The sequence below is a fragment of the Diceros bicornis genome, chromosome 26 (genome assembly GCF_020826845.1).
Source record: "Diceros bicornis minor isolate mBicDic1 chromosome 26, mDicBic1.mat.cur, whole genome shotgun sequence".
Lineage (NCBI taxonomy): Eukaryota > Metazoa > Chordata > Mammalia > Perissodactyla > Rhinocerotidae > Diceros > Diceros bicornis.
This window is the reverse complement of record NC_080765.1, coordinates 45,762,871-45,780,183: the sequence shown is the minus strand read 5'-3', so window position 1 is coordinate 45,780,183 and position 17,313 is coordinate 45,762,871. Positions and strand designations below refer to the sequence as shown.

At 59.5% G+C, this 17,313-nt stretch overlaps 2 protein-coding genes across 3 annotated transcripts in view; one reads left to right on the top strand and one right to left on the bottom strand.

The window, feature by feature from the left end:
* Positions 1 to 2,044, top strand: part of KCTD5 (potassium channel tetramerization domain containing 5) — a 28,272-nt gene extending 26,228 nt beyond the window's left edge. For both annotated transcript variants that reach the window (XM_058570260.1, XM_058570259.1), the window contains one exon: positions 358 to 2,044. In XM_058570260.1, coding sequence (XP_058426243.1) covers positions 358 to 387 — 30 coding nt within the window. In that variant the 3' untranslated portion in view covers positions 388 to 2,044. The remainder of the gene's footprint in view (positions 1 to 357) is intronic.
* A 4,574-nt stretch (positions 2,045 to 6,618) lies between these two features.
* Positions 6,619 to 13,973, bottom strand: LOC131422038 (serine protease 27-like). The gene is made up of 6 exons (XM_058568891.1): positions 13,602 to 13,973; positions 10,318 to 10,344; positions 9,445 to 9,661; positions 8,043 to 8,314; positions 7,492 to 7,661; positions 6,619 to 7,040 (listed from the first exon to the last, which is right to left on the bottom strand). The coding sequence occupies exons 1-6, from the start codon at positions 13,819 to 13,821 to the stop codon at positions 6,747 to 6,749; spliced, it is 1,200 nt and encodes a 399-aa protein (XP_058424874.1). The 5' UTR covers positions 13,822 to 13,973; the 3' UTR covers positions 6,619 to 6,746.
* Between the last annotated feature and the right edge of the window lie 3,340 nt (positions 13,974 to 17,313).

Sequence of the window (17,313 nt, the reverse complement as noted above, 5' to 3'; positions counted from 1 at the left end):
TCCCAGAGGAAGCCCAGGGAGGTCCCAAGTGAGGACAGGCCTGCTGCTGTGGTGGGAGGTGGGGTGGAGGTGTCTGTCGGACATCAGGCTGGGGTGGAGAGCAGGGAGAGTTGCTGGGGCCGGCCCCTCGTGTGGGGCCTGGAGGTGTGCGAGCCAATCCCCCACAGTGAGCGTCTCCGGGCCGCAGCCTGTTCTCGGACCCTGGCTCACAGTGCAGGCTTCCTCAGGCCCCTGAGCTGTGCCATCTGTAGGGCAACGCTGGGTCTGCGGGCTCTGCTCCCCGGAGTAGGGCGCTGGCTACAGGCTGCCTCCCCGTCCAAGGCCCGAGTCCTCATTCTCTGTGTTTGATGTTTTCAGATTTTGCAAGAACGGGGTTCCAGGATGTGAGGAACGCAGTGTTGACTGCTGAAGGAAGAAACGTTTTACCTTTTCGTAAGATGCAACGAACTGCCATGTCGAGGAAGCTTGGCCGTGAGAAGAAACCTGCTTTTGACAATTTCTCGAGATCTGGGTTTGAATCCTTTTTTGCCTCTGAGGTGGGTGGTGAGAGACAGGACCAGCTGTCCGAGGCTTGGCGTCCGCACTCGGAGGAGGCGTGCTGGCCAGGTGGGCGTCCCCGTGGGGCCTCCGCTTGGTTTTTCCAAGTGCCACGTGGGCCTCAGGCAGGACGCTTCTGACCACCCCTCTAATCACCGAAGATCATTTCAAGGACAGCGTTCTTGGTGCTACAGAAACAGTCTGTAATGGAGCCTGGGCCTTGCTGGTGGGAAGTGGCCGCGGTGCTGGGGCCCCGGGCACCGGGTACTGCTGGTCACCCGCACGCGCACCAGGCCGTGGTCCTCGGGTCAGGGAGTCTGCTTTGCCTCCTGGCGTGATCTGTCGGCAGTCTCTCGAAGCCTCGGTGGGCGGCTCCTGGCAGAGGCTGCCTCTGCGTTCACTACTGCCCGGGCCTCCGCCCCGAGGCTGGGCCTCCTTCAGAGCCAGGCTCCCCTGTCGGGAACAGTCAAGGCTCCTCCATTTGTGTTTGCCAGGCAAGAGACCTTGCACCCATCTTTTCCAGTGTGGAGACTACCCAATGTTTTTACATTTTAGAAATGTGGCTGCATTGTGGATTGATCTGTTAAGTATTTAAAAGGAGGTACAAGTTTTATCTCATCTGTCCCACCCACGGGCTCGTGGGGGAGCTGGCGCCCTCAGTGCCTTTGTCTTGCCTGGCACAGCGAGGGGCGGGAGGCCTGTCCACTGGCTCCTGGAGCTGCAACTCCGGGTCCTACTGAAACTGGGATGTTTACAGGGCATCACCGGTCTCTCTCCTGCTGGCCCCTCGTTTCTCTGTATAACTATGCAGTTCTCTGAGATTTCTGGGATGTCTGAGACTTCACACACCGCCTGCACAGGCTCTGCCCGCCTGTGACACGCCATTGCAGCCGCCAGGAGTCCTGCAAACTCGTGTCCGCATGCTTTGAGAGCAGGCCGCTCTCAGCTGGTCGTGGGCACTGTCAGAGTCGGGGGCCAGGCTCAGATGAGCAGCCTTCTGCCTCCTGCCTGCCGGGGCTGCCCGCACATCTGCAGAGGCTCTGACAGGGCGAGTTACAAATGCTTCCGGAGGCTTCTCACCTGTGCCCTTTTCTTTGCCAATAACCTGATTAACAAAGTTCTCTGGCACCCAGGACTTACTCCTCCTTTTTGTAAGGTCTGTTGTATGTTGGTAAATGTTTGGCTTCATGTGTTGACAGCAACCTTTCCATCGGGCACACAGCCCCCGTGACCTGTTCTCCCAGGAAGAGGGTGCCCCTAGCTGGCCTCAGGTGTCCCCATGGGGCGCTGTTGGCCCCTTAGCATCGTTTGATTTGTGACCTTGACATAATAGATAGGCTTGTGATTTTTTTAATTTAAAGATATTAAAACTTAATTCACTAAAATTTATTCAAAGGGGATATTTATACTTTTGTACTTTTTTAGGTATCCGTATTTTATCAGCTTACAGTTTTAATGCCTAAGTTTCCCCTGAAAATAGCAAATAAAGTTGTGTATTTATGAATGAGCAGAACAACTGTTAGTGTCTTAAACGAAACGCTGCCCCAGGCTACTGCGGCCCCGGGCATGGTCAGAGCTGGGGGAGCTGGGCTGTCTGTCTGCTGTGCAGCTGGGGGCTGGTGGATCAGAGCAGCACACGCCCGTCTCCCATCCCCCATCAAGATCATCCTCGAGTGGCTCTAAAAAGTGCTGACGCCTCCTTGAGTTGAATGTGGCCACCTGTCTTGTCTCTTGTCTCTACCCTGACCAGAAGCACCAGCTTCAGAGGCATTTCTCTGTGTCCTTAGGTGTCCCTCCCCACACCACTCCCCCCTGTAGCCGCCCAGCTCCCCCTGGTGGCTGCTCTTCACAAGCTCCTGGGCTGCCCCCACGCTGTAGGGAATTCCCACGCTGTTCCCAGATAGCTCTGGCTCCCTGGGGTTGGGAGCATGTCTTTGACCCCGAGATGCTGGAGTCTCGGCCACCCAAACTCCCAGCCTTGTCAGAGTGTCTGTCCTGTTTCTAGGTGAATGGCTGGCCCAGCCAGGGGCCCCAGGTTCCGGGGGTGGGAGGGGGCTGTCCTGCTCGCCTAGGCTAGGGGTTGGGGACTGCCCACCTGGGGCACACAGGGAAGGCCTACAAATTCTGCTCCCAGGAGTTTGCCGTCTGACCAGACTGAGCTTGACATGTCACAGCTCCCTGTTGCCAGCAGTGAGCCTGGACAAGCCTCCAGACCCCTCTGCCAGGCGGTCCTTGGGAGAAGCCCCAGGGCATCTCGTGTCCCCGTCAAAGCCTTGAGCAAAAGACTGGAAAGGAGACAGCTGCCTAGTCCGGGTCCTGAGGCCCAGGGCCTTATGCTGGGTCAGCTGGGCAGCAAGGAGCCCTGTCCCTTGTGCCGCCGAGGGAGGGTGGGGGGGCAAGGGGCACAGCTCTTGAGGAAGCCTCAGGGCCGCCCACGTGGGTTGCCAACTGTTGGGCCTCCTGCGGGGCCCGTGCCCAGAACCTTCCAGGGCTCTGTACAGAAGCAGGCCCTGCCCTTGTTACCTCCCCTCACCCCTCCCCCGCCCTGCCTTTACTGGTGTCCACTCAGCATGTGCTTCTGGCGTCTTCCGTCCTCCCCGAAGCTGGTGGCAGTAGCTGACTGGTGCACCACTGCCCATCTGTCACTGAGCACAAGGGGGCAACAAAGGGCTGAGCCCGCAGTGCAGCCGTCTGTCTGTCCATGGAGACTGTGCCTGCAGGCCTGTGGGTGCTGAGGTCCCGTGTGCCTGAAGCCTGGGTGGCCGGCGTCCCGCAGCAGAAGTGCTGCTGCTCCAGCACCTTCTTGGACACCGATGCACATCCCCAGGTCGGAGTGGGGGTCTCTGGCTTTGGGGCCTTTGATTTCACCCCCTTTTTTTCCCCCCTCCATGCCTGCCCTGCCTTCTAATGCCTGAGGTCTGGGTAGCAGCATCAGGCTGGGGCCATGTTGCCCTTGGGATGCAGAGCCAGTCCTGTGACCTCAGGGCTATTGCTGAGTCCTGGTCTTTGAGGCTAGAAGGGGCTCCCACGGGCTGAACAAATGCGTATGCGCACAGCATGCGTGTGTGCACGCACACGTGTGTGGATTTTGGGGCTCGGTTGCAGTCCTTAGAAGGGGTGTCTTTGCCCTTTCTCCTCTTGCTTCCCCTACAAGCCGCGGTGGTTGCTGCGAGGTGGGTCTTTCATTGTGGGGCCCTGCCCGGGGCTGGGCCACTCCCTTCCGCCCCCGGTGGGGCGGCGGACAGTCTCCTGGGCCCGGCCGGCCTGTCCTCTGACAGGTCCTTCCTGCAGCCAGCGGGGCCCTGGCACCACTACCTACCTGGCAGATGGCTCTGAGGCGCTGCTTGGCGAGGTGTGGAGAGTTGTGTTTGCGCTGCGCCCCTGCCTGGTGCAGGAGAGGGAACCTGTGACAGCTGGTGGTGTTTCTCTCCTAACTTCCTCCTTGTGCTAAGCTTACTGTGAACTGTGGATGGCGTGAAATGAACCTGCTTTCCCTTTGAAGCCCCTAATCTCTGCGAGGGGGTTCTCCTGTCCTCGCCCACAGGGGCCTCAGTGAGCGTCTGCCCTGGGTCTGGGTGGGGCCGGTGTCCAGGGAGCCCAGGGGGTGGGGGCCCAGTGACCTAGAGTCACACGTTGGCCACCACCTCGGACAGGACCGCCCTGGGCAGCCTGCATCAGGGGCCCCACCCAGGACCCCAGCCCAGCTCAGAGGAGCTAGGCTGCCCTGGCGTGTGTGCCACTCCTCCTCATCAGCCCCACCAACCCTGACCAGACCCCTGCCCTGTAGCAGAAGCAGGAAAATGGGGGACCCCAGGGCACCCAGGCAGCTGGGACAGCAGGCAGGAGGAGGCAGAGATGGGGTGGTGAGTCCTCCTACGAGGGGAGCCTGGTCCTTGCCTTGTGTCCCGGGAGTCAGGCTTCATCCTGGCCTCTCACCAGAGGCGGCAGAGGGGCCTCCCTCCAGAGACCACCTAACCTTCTTTAACCTCCCACCGTGGGGCCTGGGACTTTTCATACCCCCAAGAACAGGGTGGTGGGTTGCCCAGGCCTCTCCAAGGCTGCAGGACCCAGGCAGCACCTGTTCCCAGCCAGGATGACCCAGAACGTGTCCCTGCACTGCCCTTAGGATGCCCACAGCCTGGTCCCATCCCCCACCTTACCTGGGCCTCGGTCATCTGCCCCCCCCCCCAAAGGACGCAGAGCCCATCTTGGGTCTGGAGAAGGACATCCACAGATGGCCGAGTCCCCATAGGGCCACTGAGTGGCCAGCAGGAAGGTGGGGCCGCTGGGAGCCTCTGCCAGGCGCTGCCCCTCCAGTGCTTCCACCTCGTGGCAGGGACGCCCCCGGGCAAGGTGGAGCACAGAGGGGAATTCAGTGTTTGTTCCCGCTCTGTCCCGAGGGCTGAGACACAGCAGGAGCCTGCTAAGCACATATTGATTTGTTCCGTAAACATCCAGGCCTGGGCCAGGATGTGCCTGTATGTAGCAAATGGGGGTGTGCATGCACTTGCGTGTGTATGTGTGTTTCTGTGTGCATGGGTGTGCACAGATGGGTGTGCACAGGTATGTGTCTGCATGAGTGTACTTGTGTGGTGTGCTAGTGTGTGTGCAATGAGTGTGTGTATGTGTATGTGGGTGTGTGTATGCGGTGTGCAAGGCAGCAGTAGACCTGCCTTCCTAGGAGTCTCACCCAATTCATGGTTGCTGAGTGTGGCAGGCAAGCCCAGGTAACCTTTCGGGAATCAGCCCGCAGAAGGGGCTGATAACCCAAGACTGGGCAGCCACCATCACGGCCATGATGGGCAGGCCTGGGCAGGGCTGGAGCGAGAAGGTTGCGGGGGTGCTGAGCTCCAGAGACCTGTTTGTGCTCGATTCCTGGTGGCAACAGGCCATAACAGAGCAGACTGGGAAGGAGGGGTAGGTCCAGGCGAGGTAGTGTGGATGACAGGATGGGGGAGGAGAGGGTGGGGCTGCAGAGCTGGGCCTAGGCCAGGCCAGCAGGCCTGGGGTGGAGGCAGGCGCTGTGGGCAGAGGCCAAATGCGAGGCTCTCCATGCAGGATTCTAGCTCCTTCCTGAATTCTTGGGGATCCTCGCACAAACCATTAAAGATGCCAGCAAGTATGGCCTGAACCCTGAGCGCTGTGGAAGGAGGAAGGAAGGGGTCCTAGCCACGGAGCCGCCAGAGCCTCGACCTGCCCTGGGGGGCCTGTCCTGCTGACCCCAACAGCCCCAAGTGGCCTGGGCCTTGCCTTCTCTGTGGGACACCTGCCCACGCAGTGTGTGGACTTGATGGGGGCCACGCTGGGCCCTGCATCCTGAGGTTTGGGGCCTCCCGGGGTGTTGGGTCTGCAGGGACCCAGCAGAGCTGCTCCCAGGCGGTTGTGATGGGGGTGCGGGGCCTAAGAGGGAGGCGGGCAGGCACGGGAGCCCAGAGGCAGGCCCCACATCGCTGCCTCTCTCTGCTGTGCCCTCTGGCACCTTCACATCTACCTGATTACACCTGAGAGGCAGGTGGGCGCACCATCCCGGGTTACAGAAGAGAAACGGGCTCAGAGGGGGCAGCAACATGTCAATGTCTCCCAGGGGACGTGGGTCCCAACTCCAGCCCCTCCCCACCCCCTGCAGCTTTGGACTCACGAGTGGGGAGGTCAAGGCTGAGGGAGGGGTTGGAGGAAAAGGAACCGGGGGTCAAGGGGGACCTGGGGAACAGGGAGCCCCTGGAGGGGCCCCAGGGTGCCAGGAGCAGCCCCTTCCTCCTCCCCATGGGTGCCTCACCCTGTTGATGTTATTTAAAGAAGTCTCTGGGTGATGCTGTGATCCCCCACGCCCCGCAAAGCCCTCCTCCAGGGTGCTCCGCCTGGACCCATTCTTTCTGTCGATGTCACAGGGGACAGAGGCCCTGGACTCCAGTGCGGCCAGCCTCCAGGGTGCCTGCGGCAGCTCCCTTCCCACTGGGCAGCGTCACCCTCCACACTCCCCAACCCGGGCATCCGCCCAGCTCACAGCTCCTTGGCAACCCCCATGCAGCACCTCTCCACTCCTCCTCCTTCCCCCAAGGGTCCGCAGCCAGCACTGAGGTTGGGTTTTTATTGGAGGATAAACATAAATAAAAATAACCGGGCATTTGAGAGAAGGGAGAATCGGAGAGCTATTTACAAATGTACACCGTGGACCTGGGGCTTCACTCGCCCACTGGTCTGAGGGGGGCTCAGAGGAAGGTGAGCAGGGCTATGAGGACCAGGAGGATGGCGTGGGCCCCTAGGCAGGGTGCAAAGTTCCGACCAAGAGGCTGCTGGAGCCCAGGGCCCCGCCTCTGGCCACCCGACCTAGCCTGCTGGAACTGCAGTTCCGGGATGATCCGATGGATCCAGTTGTGGTGGGAGGTGAGCCGGATGTAGACACCTGGGCGATTCCGGCGGGCGCAGCCCTCGCCCCAGCTAATCACCCCAGCCTGCAGCCACGACTGGCCCATGAGGCACACCAGGGGCCCCCCAGAGTCACCCTGCAGGAGAAGCAGAGGCACCGTCAGAGCCCACAGGGGCCCAAGAGCCAGCCTCTGCAGGCACACAGGGACATGCACACACTGTTCTCCTCCCTCTGTCCCTCTCCTCAGCTCCCCTCCCTAGGAATGTCCCTACCCAGGACACACACACACACACACCACACTGGCTGGTCCTTCCTTTTCTGGCCTGGGGTGCCCTTTCTCTAGCATCCCAGACCACGTGCCCTGATTCACTTCTGGGGGGGATGAAAATGCGGTTTCCTGGGCCCCACTGCTGACCTACTCACTGACTCCCCTGGGTGGGGTCCAGGAATCTGTTTTTCCCAGCTGATTGAATGCACAGCTCTGGTCTGGACCATGGGCCCGCCTACTGGGGCCTCATCCCAGCTGGGCTGGCTCCCACCTTGACCCAGGCCTGGGGAGCCTCCACGCAGCCCACCGCAGCCCCTACCTTGCAGGCGTCCTTCTTGCCCTCGGCGAAGCCAGCACACAGCATGTCGTCCTTGATGGTTTTCGGCTGGAAGTCGGACTCGGCGTCTTTGCTGTAGAGCAGGTTGCACTTGGGCGTGTCAATGATGGGCACAGCAAGTTTCTGCAGGATCCGCGGGTTGGGTAGGCGGTCTGGGGAGGGGTGAAATAGCCTGTAGCTCAGCAGATGGTCTCACCGAGGAACCCATGGCCCTGGGTTCTCGAGAACCACAGCTCTGTCGCTCCTCATTTCTTGCTTGGGTTTAGACCTTCTCTTCTGGCTCGGGGTCTTGTAGGATATAATTCCTTCTTCCCTCCTTCCACACACCAGGCTGGGCTCTTTCTGTCCCCCTCTCTCCACTGCCCCATGGATCCTCCTTCTGAGTCTGCTGCCCCTTTCCCATACCCACTTCACCTATTTGAATAGAGATCATGGGTACCGATATCAACAAAAAAGATTATTGGTTCAGAGTGGCCCCCAAGCGACCTGGGACCTTCTCTAACCCCCATTCCCTCCTGGCCCTGCCCCATTACCTTGCTCACTGGGGCTGCCCCAGCCGGTGACCCAGCAGTTCATGCCCGGCTTGAAGGTGACTGAGGGGTCAGGTACGCACACGGGGAGGATATAATTGGTGAAGGTCACAGGGGCCTTCAGCTCCACCAGGGCCACATCAGCACTGGAGGCCATGCCCTGGTACAGGGGGTTGCTCTCCACCCGCTTCACCTGGGCGTACACAGCATGCGGCCCCGGCTTCACCAGCTGCCGCGCCCCCAGCAGGACCTGGTACAGGGATGTTTCAGAGGTGCTGGTGGGAAAGAGCAGAGAGCTGGTGTGAGGCAGCCCCTCTAGGGCTTAAAATGGGGAGTCAGTGGAAGTTAAGTGAAGAAGGGAAATAGGGAGGAGTTGGGGTTGTTCCTCTGCTGCCGGAGACCTCCCTCCTGGCCCTCCACAGGGCCTGACATCTCTCTTTGCACATTATCTTCAAAAAAGTCACCTCCAGGAGGACATACAGCAGGGCGAGGTGGTTAAGTGTAGACGCTGAAGCAGCTTTCATTCCTGACTTTAACTCCCAGCTCTATCCCTGGCCAGCCAGGCGACCTTGGGCAAGTCAACTAGTGAGTTCTCTAACTCAGTTTCCTCTTCTGTAAAGTGGGGACAGTCACAGTCCTGACCTGAAAGGCTTGCTGTGAGGGTTGAAGAAGATGACCACCCACAGGGGTGTGGCTGGGGAACAGCCAACGGGGGGATTGGACTCAGCCCTGCCCGTGAGCCTTGGGCAAGCGGCCTACTCCCTCTGAGCCCGCATTTCTGAATTTAAGATGTGAGGTTTTAAAAGAATTGCAGAGCTGTGGTGAGGCAAGAGCTGAGATGCTTGGGAAATCCTGCAGGGTTGGGGCCGGGTGGCCCATAGTTCAGTAGCAGGCAGTGGGTGGCCTGGCCCTTTGCTCAGGGATGGCATGGGTGACCTTAGACGGGAGGAGGAGGAAGGGACATTCTGTTCCAGGCCTCAGGCTCATCTGTAACCAGAGTCCCAGCCGGAAAGGGAGTGTCCTGGATTTGGGTGGGAGATGGACGGGGACAGGGAAGAGCGCCAGGGCGTGGGAAGAGCCTACCAGCATTTGCAGTGACAGGGCCCCAGGACTGGCAAAGCGCCTCACTGGTGAGACCAGCAGTGGGGAGTGGACCCCTTGCGGCTGAGCTGCAGGGAGCAAAGGCTGGGAAGCAGCGAGTACAGCCGGACATTAGCCCCGAGGTTGGACCTAAAGGGAGCTCCCGCCCTGACGGCCCGTCCCTGCTGGGCAGGCTTCCTAGGGGGTGGGCCGGACCGCCGGCCGTCGGCGCTGTCCGCGGTGCTGAAGCCCGGCGCCCAGCTCTGCCTGCGCTCTCCGCGGCCCTGCCGGGGAGGGAGGGGAGCACGGGGCTCGGTGGACTCACTTGGAGAAGCAGTGCGCCGCGGTGAGGACCCACCGCTCTGTGATGAGGCTACCCCCGCAGAAGTGGCTTCCATTGCGCTGGATGCTGACTTGCCACGGCCACTCGCCCTCCAAGGCGTCCTGCCCGCCCACCATCCGGTTCAGCATCCTCATCCTCGGGTGCCCGCAGACTAGGGGAACACAACAGCCCGTGCTCACTGGGGGCCGGCCCTGATTCCCTGCTTCCAACCGGATACTCCAGCTTCCACTCTCTGCTCAATTCCGGGCCCTCCCTGCCCCTCACCTGCGCAGGGACCTTGGGCAAGTCGGAGGCGGGGGCATCGGGTCAGCCTTTGACACAGGCAAACCCTTCCCAGCTGTGGGACGCCCCCATCCCCCGTGCCCCCATGGGCCTCACGCCCCTCACCTGTGAAATGGTGACATCAGACCTACCTCTGGGGTCATGGGGAGGGCTGAAATAACACATGTAAGTCTTACCAGGGCCTGACAAACAGGGGCTCCCAGAAGGACAGTGGGTGTTGGGGGGTGACCCACACAGGGTAGGCAACCCCGGGGGAATCTGTTATTGTTACAGTAGAATGGTCTTCAGAGTCTATCCTTAGCTTCTTTCCTGTCACTTTTTCCTGCCCCTTCTCTGTGCTTCGTGCCTCAGTGGTCCTCTTGTGCCATCTGCACCGTGTGTCAGACCCTCCTCCTCCACACCTGTCTGGCCTCCAAGTCCTCTGAGCCACAGCTTTTCCCCACTGGGACCCCTGTGCTCTGCCCATTCATTTTGGGTCTCGTTCTGGGTGTGTGTGTGGGGTCCCTGGCCAGTCTTGCAGCTCTCAGACAAGCCTGCCCCTGCCCCCCCCACCCAAAGGCCTTGGATGCTTACCGCTTAACGACTCGGTCCCCTGAGTCCCTGGAAGGGAGAAGAAAGGGGTGATCAGGCAACTTGGGCAAAGTGGAACTTTGTCTGCTCCTCCCCTCCCACTGTCCTCCCTACGGTCCTCTCCACTGTCCTCCCTCCTCGCTGTTCCTCTCCTGCACACACAGCCTCCCGAGGACTCAGAGGGACAGTCCACAGAGGGACCTGGCAGGAGAGGCCAGGGGCCTTAGGTTCCCCTCGGCCCAGTTCCCTGTGTTGTCTACAGGCCCAGGCCTGTGGGCCAGAGCTTCTCTGCGAGGGCAGACAAACTGCCCATCAGGAGATGCCAGTGACGGTCCCCGTCTTGGCGTGACTCTCCTGCCTGGGGCAGGAGGGCTCCTTCTGGTCCCCACAAGAGTCTCTCCCTCCACACTCCACACTGTCCTTGTCTGGAAGCACTGGTGCTGTAGGGTCTGCCTTTCGCCCCTGGAACAAGCTGGAGCTGCCTCTGCGTTTCCAGGTCTGGGGCCTCCTCACACGGTCTGTTCCAGAGGGAACAAGTCTCCTTCGGTTCTTCCCCAAGTCTCACTTCAAACCTGAGGCTACAGCCCAGCCCCAGAGGTCTCTCTGGTCTCAGGAGAGCAGACAGAAGCCAGCCAGCACTCATCTTGGGTCAGTCTTCCCAAGACTCCCGATTCCCGAGAGCTCAGGCATTCCAGCATGCTCCACAGTTGGAGCTCAAGACCCCAGGCTGGGCCATGATGTCCCCCTGCCCCCAGGTGAGGGGACAGGCAGAGGGGTGGGGGTTGGGCTGTTCTGGGGGCCCATCTCCCCAGGATCCATTACCTACCACGTCTCAACACAGGCACAGGGCCTGCTACTCAGCCTTTACAGGAACCTTCACTCGAGCCTGAATACACTAGCCAGGGTGACAGTCCCCAGCCCGTGCCAGCAACACTCTGGAAATACCTGCTGGTCCAGAGAGCCCTCCCCACCCCCACTGTATCTGGTTCACTGGTGGTAGATCTGATCAGGATTGGGGTGGGGGGCTCAGGACAACCTCTCCCCACCTCAGCCCTCAGCATTTTCCCTACGCCCTAAGCCCTTTCAGGGCTGAGCCACACCTCTCCATGGGGTGCCTGAGGACCCTGGAGATTTTTATGGGATCCCCGTTCCTCCTGCCAGACTCCCAGTCTGAAGGGCAGACTCCCCAATGCTGAGAGTGGGGTTAGACGATGCAGCGGGGGGTGGAGGTGGGGGTGATGGGACAAGAGGAGGAGGTGGACCCTGGGGGCTGAGAAGGACCCTCGGGGCAGGATTGGCCATTCTCCAAAGTCGTGGTGCCAAGCAGAAGTGTGGGGGCAAGGGTGGTGTCAGCCCGGGCCAGCCATGGGAACAGGAAATCTGCCCAGACATTCTGACATTCTGCTCGGCTGTGTTAACAAAGTGCCCTTTTAGAATGCAAATGTCCCCTGGGATTTAAGATGCAAATTCCCTCCAGCCCCCTCGTCTTAGTATAATATAATTTAATTAGATTGGTGACACCTGACCCCTGCTCTTTCTGAGGCCTGATGATTCCGCTTGCATGAAGACAATGCTCCCACTCACCCCATCTGTCCTCGGTGGCACTAACGTGCTTTCAGGCTCGTTCCCTCTGGGAATTTTCCAGCACCTTATCCTGGTTCTCCCCACAACCATCCCCCCTTCCCATACATGCAGATGGGTCCGTCATTGGCCCCAGGATCAAGTGCGCACACCTGCAGCTGGGCAGAGGCCCTCGAGGCTCTGCAGGCTTCTTCACCCCAGCCTAATGCAACAATGCTTCTCATGCAGGCTGAGCCTTCCGGCCTCTGAGTGTGTGCTCACAGCTCCCCTCTGCCTCGAGGCCCTTTACTCCTGGTCTCTACAAGCCCAAATCCTACAGGTCTTAATCCAGATCAAGGCCTAACTGATATGCCGCCTCCTCCGGGCAGCCCTCCTTGCTTGCACTGTCCATCTAGGAAGCCTGACTTCCTCTCTTGAGCTCTCCGTCCTCCTGCTGGGCCTCACAGAGCTCTGCCCACCTCACCCTGAAGGTAGAATTGTTGCGCATCTCACCAATGGACCCTGGAGCTCCATGCAGGCAGAGCCCACATCCAGGGTGCCTGAGCCCAGGGCATGTATAGAGGGACAGAACCAGAGTGGCTGTGGGGGCAGGGCTGACCAGGATGGGTTAATGGGGAGACCTGGGCTCTGCAGGGTGGGCGTCCTGTCGGGGGCTGGGTGTCAGGCCCCTCGTATGGGCCCAGGCCCCCCCATGTAGCAGGTTGGGGCTCTGCTGGTGGAAGGGGAGAGGCCTAAGATTCTAGGAGGGAATAGCCTGAAGTAGGGTGAGGAGGGTGCTGAAGGAGCCCAGGCCCCTGGTCATAGCTCCTTGTGAGCCAGATGCAGGCTGCTGTTTTCACTTTGGCGATGGCTTCGATTACTCAACCCATAGGGAGAAATCACAGCGTTACACCCCTTGGCAGAGATGGGCTCCCTCAAAGAGCACTATTATCCCTGTGCCAGGAGGCCAAGAGGAGGAGGCCCCGGGGATCCTGGAGATGCTGGGGCCTCCCCACTGAGGTGCCACCCTGGTGCCCTCCTCCCCCAGTAGAGAGCCTGGAGCACTGGCTGAGTCAAAGCCTGGGGTGACCTGGCCCGGCCCTGGGAGGTGACTCGAGGACAAGGAAGTGAGGTGGCTGCCGAGCTGGCCCAGCTGGCCCAGGAATGTGGGAGGGTTTCCCTGGCAGAGAGCAGCCTGCCCCATGAGGAAGGGCCTAGCAGGTCTGGCCCCCTAGTTGGCACCTGCTGACCCTGACAGGGGATCAGGAGAGCGGACAGGGCTGCAGGGCCCGCTCCTCCCCGATCCCTCCCTCTCTGGTGGGAGCAGGATCCTGCACACCTGGCCCCTCGCTGAGCCTGCACCAGCTTCCCAGGGCTCCAGGCTCAGGCTGCAGCTCTGCTGCCCCTCCTCGGGCCCAGCTGATGGCTGTTCTGGGGTTTGGAGCCCAGTGGCTTTGAGTTCAGATCCCACACACATGCAGCCCCAAGTCTTCATCTGGGGGTTGGGGAGAGGCCGAGACGAGAGGAAGCAGAAACACTGAGCCCAGAGCTTGGCCCATGGGCCCAGGTCACTGCCTCAGGGGTCCTTTGGGGCCTGTGCCCACACCCCTATCCTGCCTTACCCACCTCACTCCCCCAGGTGGGACATCTGGAACCTTCGCATGTGCCCAGGAGGCCCGACCACTGGGATGGGGAGGGGAGGCCTGTGCTGCAGCCCCAGGCCTGACCAGGAGTGGGGGCTGGCCACGGCTCCAGGCAGGGCAGAGGGCCCCTCCAGGAAGGTGGGGGACTGACTTCCCGCAGTGTCCACAACTCACCAAACCACAGCGGCAGCAGGAGCAGGGCTGCGGAGGGTGGCCGCCTCATGGTCTCAGCCTGGCTGGGGCACTGGGCAGGGGCCCGGTGGCGGGAGCTCCAGGAGCACTGGTGCGAGGTGCGGGGCTCCATGAAGTGGGGTTTTATGCTGGAGGTGAGTGTCAGCTCGGCTATGCTGCCCGACCTGTCAGCCGGGCCCGCCCAGCTCCTCTCGGCAGGAAGGAGGGGCCCCAGAACCCCCACTCCTCCATGACCGGGTCCTGAACCTGGAGGAGCCAGACCCTCGCTAAAACACCTTAGGGTCTCAGTGCCAGGGTACACCTGCCAGTTTTGGGTGCTTGTGGTCTGGGGTTCTGTCCCCCACCATGACCGACAACAGGCACCCCCCCAACTGACCACAGGCCCCAAGTAAGCTGACTGCAGCCGGCCCATGAGACCCTCCCTGTTTCATTCATTCATTTCATTCATTTGTATTTATTGAGTACCTATATGACCGGGCGCAGTGAACAAAAGACTCCAGGGTGGAGCTTACACTGCTGTGGGGTCCGGGTCACTCGTGCTTATGGGAAAAAGAAGAGCAGGGGGCGGAGTCGGGACGTCGGGGGAATGTCCCCAGCTGACCCCAGCGCCCCTCAAGGGCTCTCCCCCCCGAAAACCGGGCCCTAGCAGCCCCCACCCAAACACGCAGCTCCCAGGACCCGCCCCAGAGTGGCCCCGACCCCCGTCCCCTCTCCAGGGCTGCACCCTCCTCCCCCGGGCCGCGGGCGGGGGGCTTCCCGGAACCCGCGGGCCGGAGCGGGCGGGGCGGAAGCTGGTTCTGGGAGGGCCGGGCCTGGATGACCATCCCCGGGCGTCCCTGCCCTGGGCGCGACCGGCCGGGCTCCGGGACGTGCCGCCGCGGCGGAAGCAGATCCGGGAGGAAGTTATTTGGGGCACGGGGCTGACGTCAGAGCCAGAGTTGGGGCTCCGGCGGCCACTCCCTGCCGGGGCCGCGAGGTCGCAGTGGGGGCGCCCCGGGCAAGGTCCGGCGCTCCGCGCCAGGCCGGGAGTGGGAGTGGGGTCCGCCGAACGACAGGCAGAGCCCTGCCTTAGTTTCCCCGCCTGCGCAGTGGGTGCGCGCGGGGACTGGGTGTGCTGCGGTGCGCCCCGGGAGGTGGTGGGGACCGGGGTCGCTGGTCCGGGGCTGGGTGTCCGGCCGCACCTCCTTGCCCTGGCATTCGGGCGCTACTGGTCAACGCTGCCCTGCCGTCTAGTGGCCGCCGGCAACAGCGCCGGGGGTGGGCCAGGCAGGGTGCGCCGGGCGGGGGTCTCTCCCGGCCTCACTGCCCGTCTTCCTTCCATCGCCCCTACCTCCAGCGCTACACGCCACCCCCACGCCGCTCCAGGTTCTCACTTCGCCTCTCCAGCAGCTCTGCAGGGGGGTGTCACCTCAATTTCGGACTGTCACCAGGTGCTGGCCCGCCTTCTCTCGCCCCTTGTTTCCCCCGTCCCTCCTCCGCACTCCCACCCGCCTTGTCCCCCGGAGATTCCGGGTGGGGTGTGCTGGGCGAGCTGGCCTACCTGGGGCGGTGGAGGGTGGTGGGAGGGAGAGCAGAGTGTGGGAAGAAGGATCCCAGACTCATTCATTCATTCTTTCCAAGTATTTTTGAGGACACTTGGTGTTCTAGCTATGCGGAATATGGAGGTGAAGAAAACAGACTTCAACCTACAGTGTGGAGGAGATGGCCAGACATAATTTAAGGGAAAACATGTCTAATCATACTGTGGAAAGTGTTTCAAAATGTCTGGGTGACCACATTTCTCCAGGCTCCTGATGATCCATTTCCCGGATCCCGGAGGCCTTTGCGACTCTTTTGGGCCTACTACTTCCTCTCAGGGGCCATTCTCATTTTTCTCTGCTGTTTTCTTAAAAAACCAATTCTTCTAATGGGGCGGCTCTGCCTTAAAATCAAGCAAGCAACGAAAGTCAAGATGCTATCAGAAAGTGAGTGGGCCTGGGAAAGTCGGGCTCCCGAGGACCCACAGATGTCAGTCACTCCCGTGACTCCAGACTCGGCAGCCCCAGCTTCACCCTGATGCTCTTGGGCCTGGAGCCTGTGGACCAGATGCTGAGCGGGAGCTGAGTGGGTCCCTTCCTCACACCATCCACCAAACAGACCAGGAAGATTGGAATCCAGAGGGATTCAAAGACTTTAATATGTTTTATCAATCCCTCCTAAAAAAGAAATAGAAGGCGACATTTATCAACTCTGGAAGGGGAAGTGTTTTCCAGTGTTAGAAGTCAGAGTAGACATCACAAAAGAAAAGAGATGTGACCCATTAGCTAAAAAATACAAGCAAAATTGGTTACAAAATAAAAAGGCAAACAATAGGAAAAAATATTTGAAGAAATGTGGCAAAGTATCCACACCATTATTGTCTAAAGTGCTCAAGAAATTGATCAGAAAAACACTGAGACCCTAAAGATGAAATGAATGATGAAATGAACAGAAGACACGAACAGACAAGCTGCCAAAGAGGAAACCAATTTGGCTAATAGACTTAACCGAGAAATGTTCAGCCTCAGTAAATAAATAAATGCGAATCAAAGCCACAGCTAGGAGATGCCCTTCGTCTGCATGGAGCTGGCATGTTGCAGGAATGCTATTAGTCAAGGGTGGGGGAAACGGGCCAGCGGGGGCACAGCCCTTTGTCTATTGCTGTGGCAGTCTGTGGCTTCACCTTTTTAAAATAATTATTCCCTTTGACTCAATGACCTCGCCCCTGGAAGTCTGTTCTAAGAGGAAAGTCCTAAATATGCAGAAAGCATTAAGGTGTTTTCTATTTGCAAAAACAAACAAATAAGCCCAAACAAACAAACAAAAACAAAACTAGTTGGGAGATGGAAAATGAAACACCCTCTGAATAGAATTCATAAAAATGACATTTTCATGGAGATTGGGTAAATATGGAAAATGCTCATGATATAAGGGGAAATAAACAAGGACAGGTATAAAGATTTGTAGAAAGGATAATAACTATGAAAAAAATTTTAAATTTCAAAACAACAGCAGCAACATCCAAAAGAAAAGGTGGCAGGGTGTTCGGCAGTGACCAGTGAAGAGCAGTTCTATCACGTTTGGATTTCTTTCAGAAGCAGATGACAGGAAGCAGCTTAGACTGATGGAACACACAGCTGTTCATGGGACCCCTGGTCCTGGTTAGTGGGACCTTCCTGCGATGCTCCAGTTGAAGGAAGAGCTGAGAGACCCAGGGTGGTGCTGGCAGCCTTGCTTCTTACCCCCAGGATGTTCTCCCTTTCCCTGGTGGTGACCGCATTCTCCAGTCTCAAGTGACTCCCTGAACTGGGAACATGGCCGCCAGCTGGAGTCTATTCCTCAAGGATTGCCAGCTAAGAGGACCAGAGCTCCTCCTCTATGTCATTCAGTACGAAGAATCCCAGGGTAGGACCTTAACTGGTCCAGCTTGACTCTTGGCCCTATGATTGGCTCAGGCTGGTCACATGGCCACCATGTGGTCACAGGACAGTTTGTTAGCAGAAAGGAGAAGAGAAAGAGGCTGGCCCGTAAGAAGTGATAACCACCACTCTCTCAGTCAAGTGTGAGAGTGAAATAAAGACATTTT

Coding starts and splice junctions, on each gene's coding strand:
- LOC131422038 (XM_058568891.1), bottom strand. CDS start 13,821: ATGGAGCCCCGCACCTCGCACCAGTGCTCCTGGAGCTCCCGCCACCGG. Junction 10,345..13,601: donor GTGGCCAGCCCCCACTCCTG/GTCAGGCCTGGG, acceptor TCTCCCTTCCAG/GGACTCAGGGGACCGAGTCG. Junction 9,662..10,317: donor GGGGACCGAGTCGTTAAGCG/GTAAGCATCCAA, acceptor GGTTGGAAGCAG/GGAATCAGGGCCGGCCCCCA.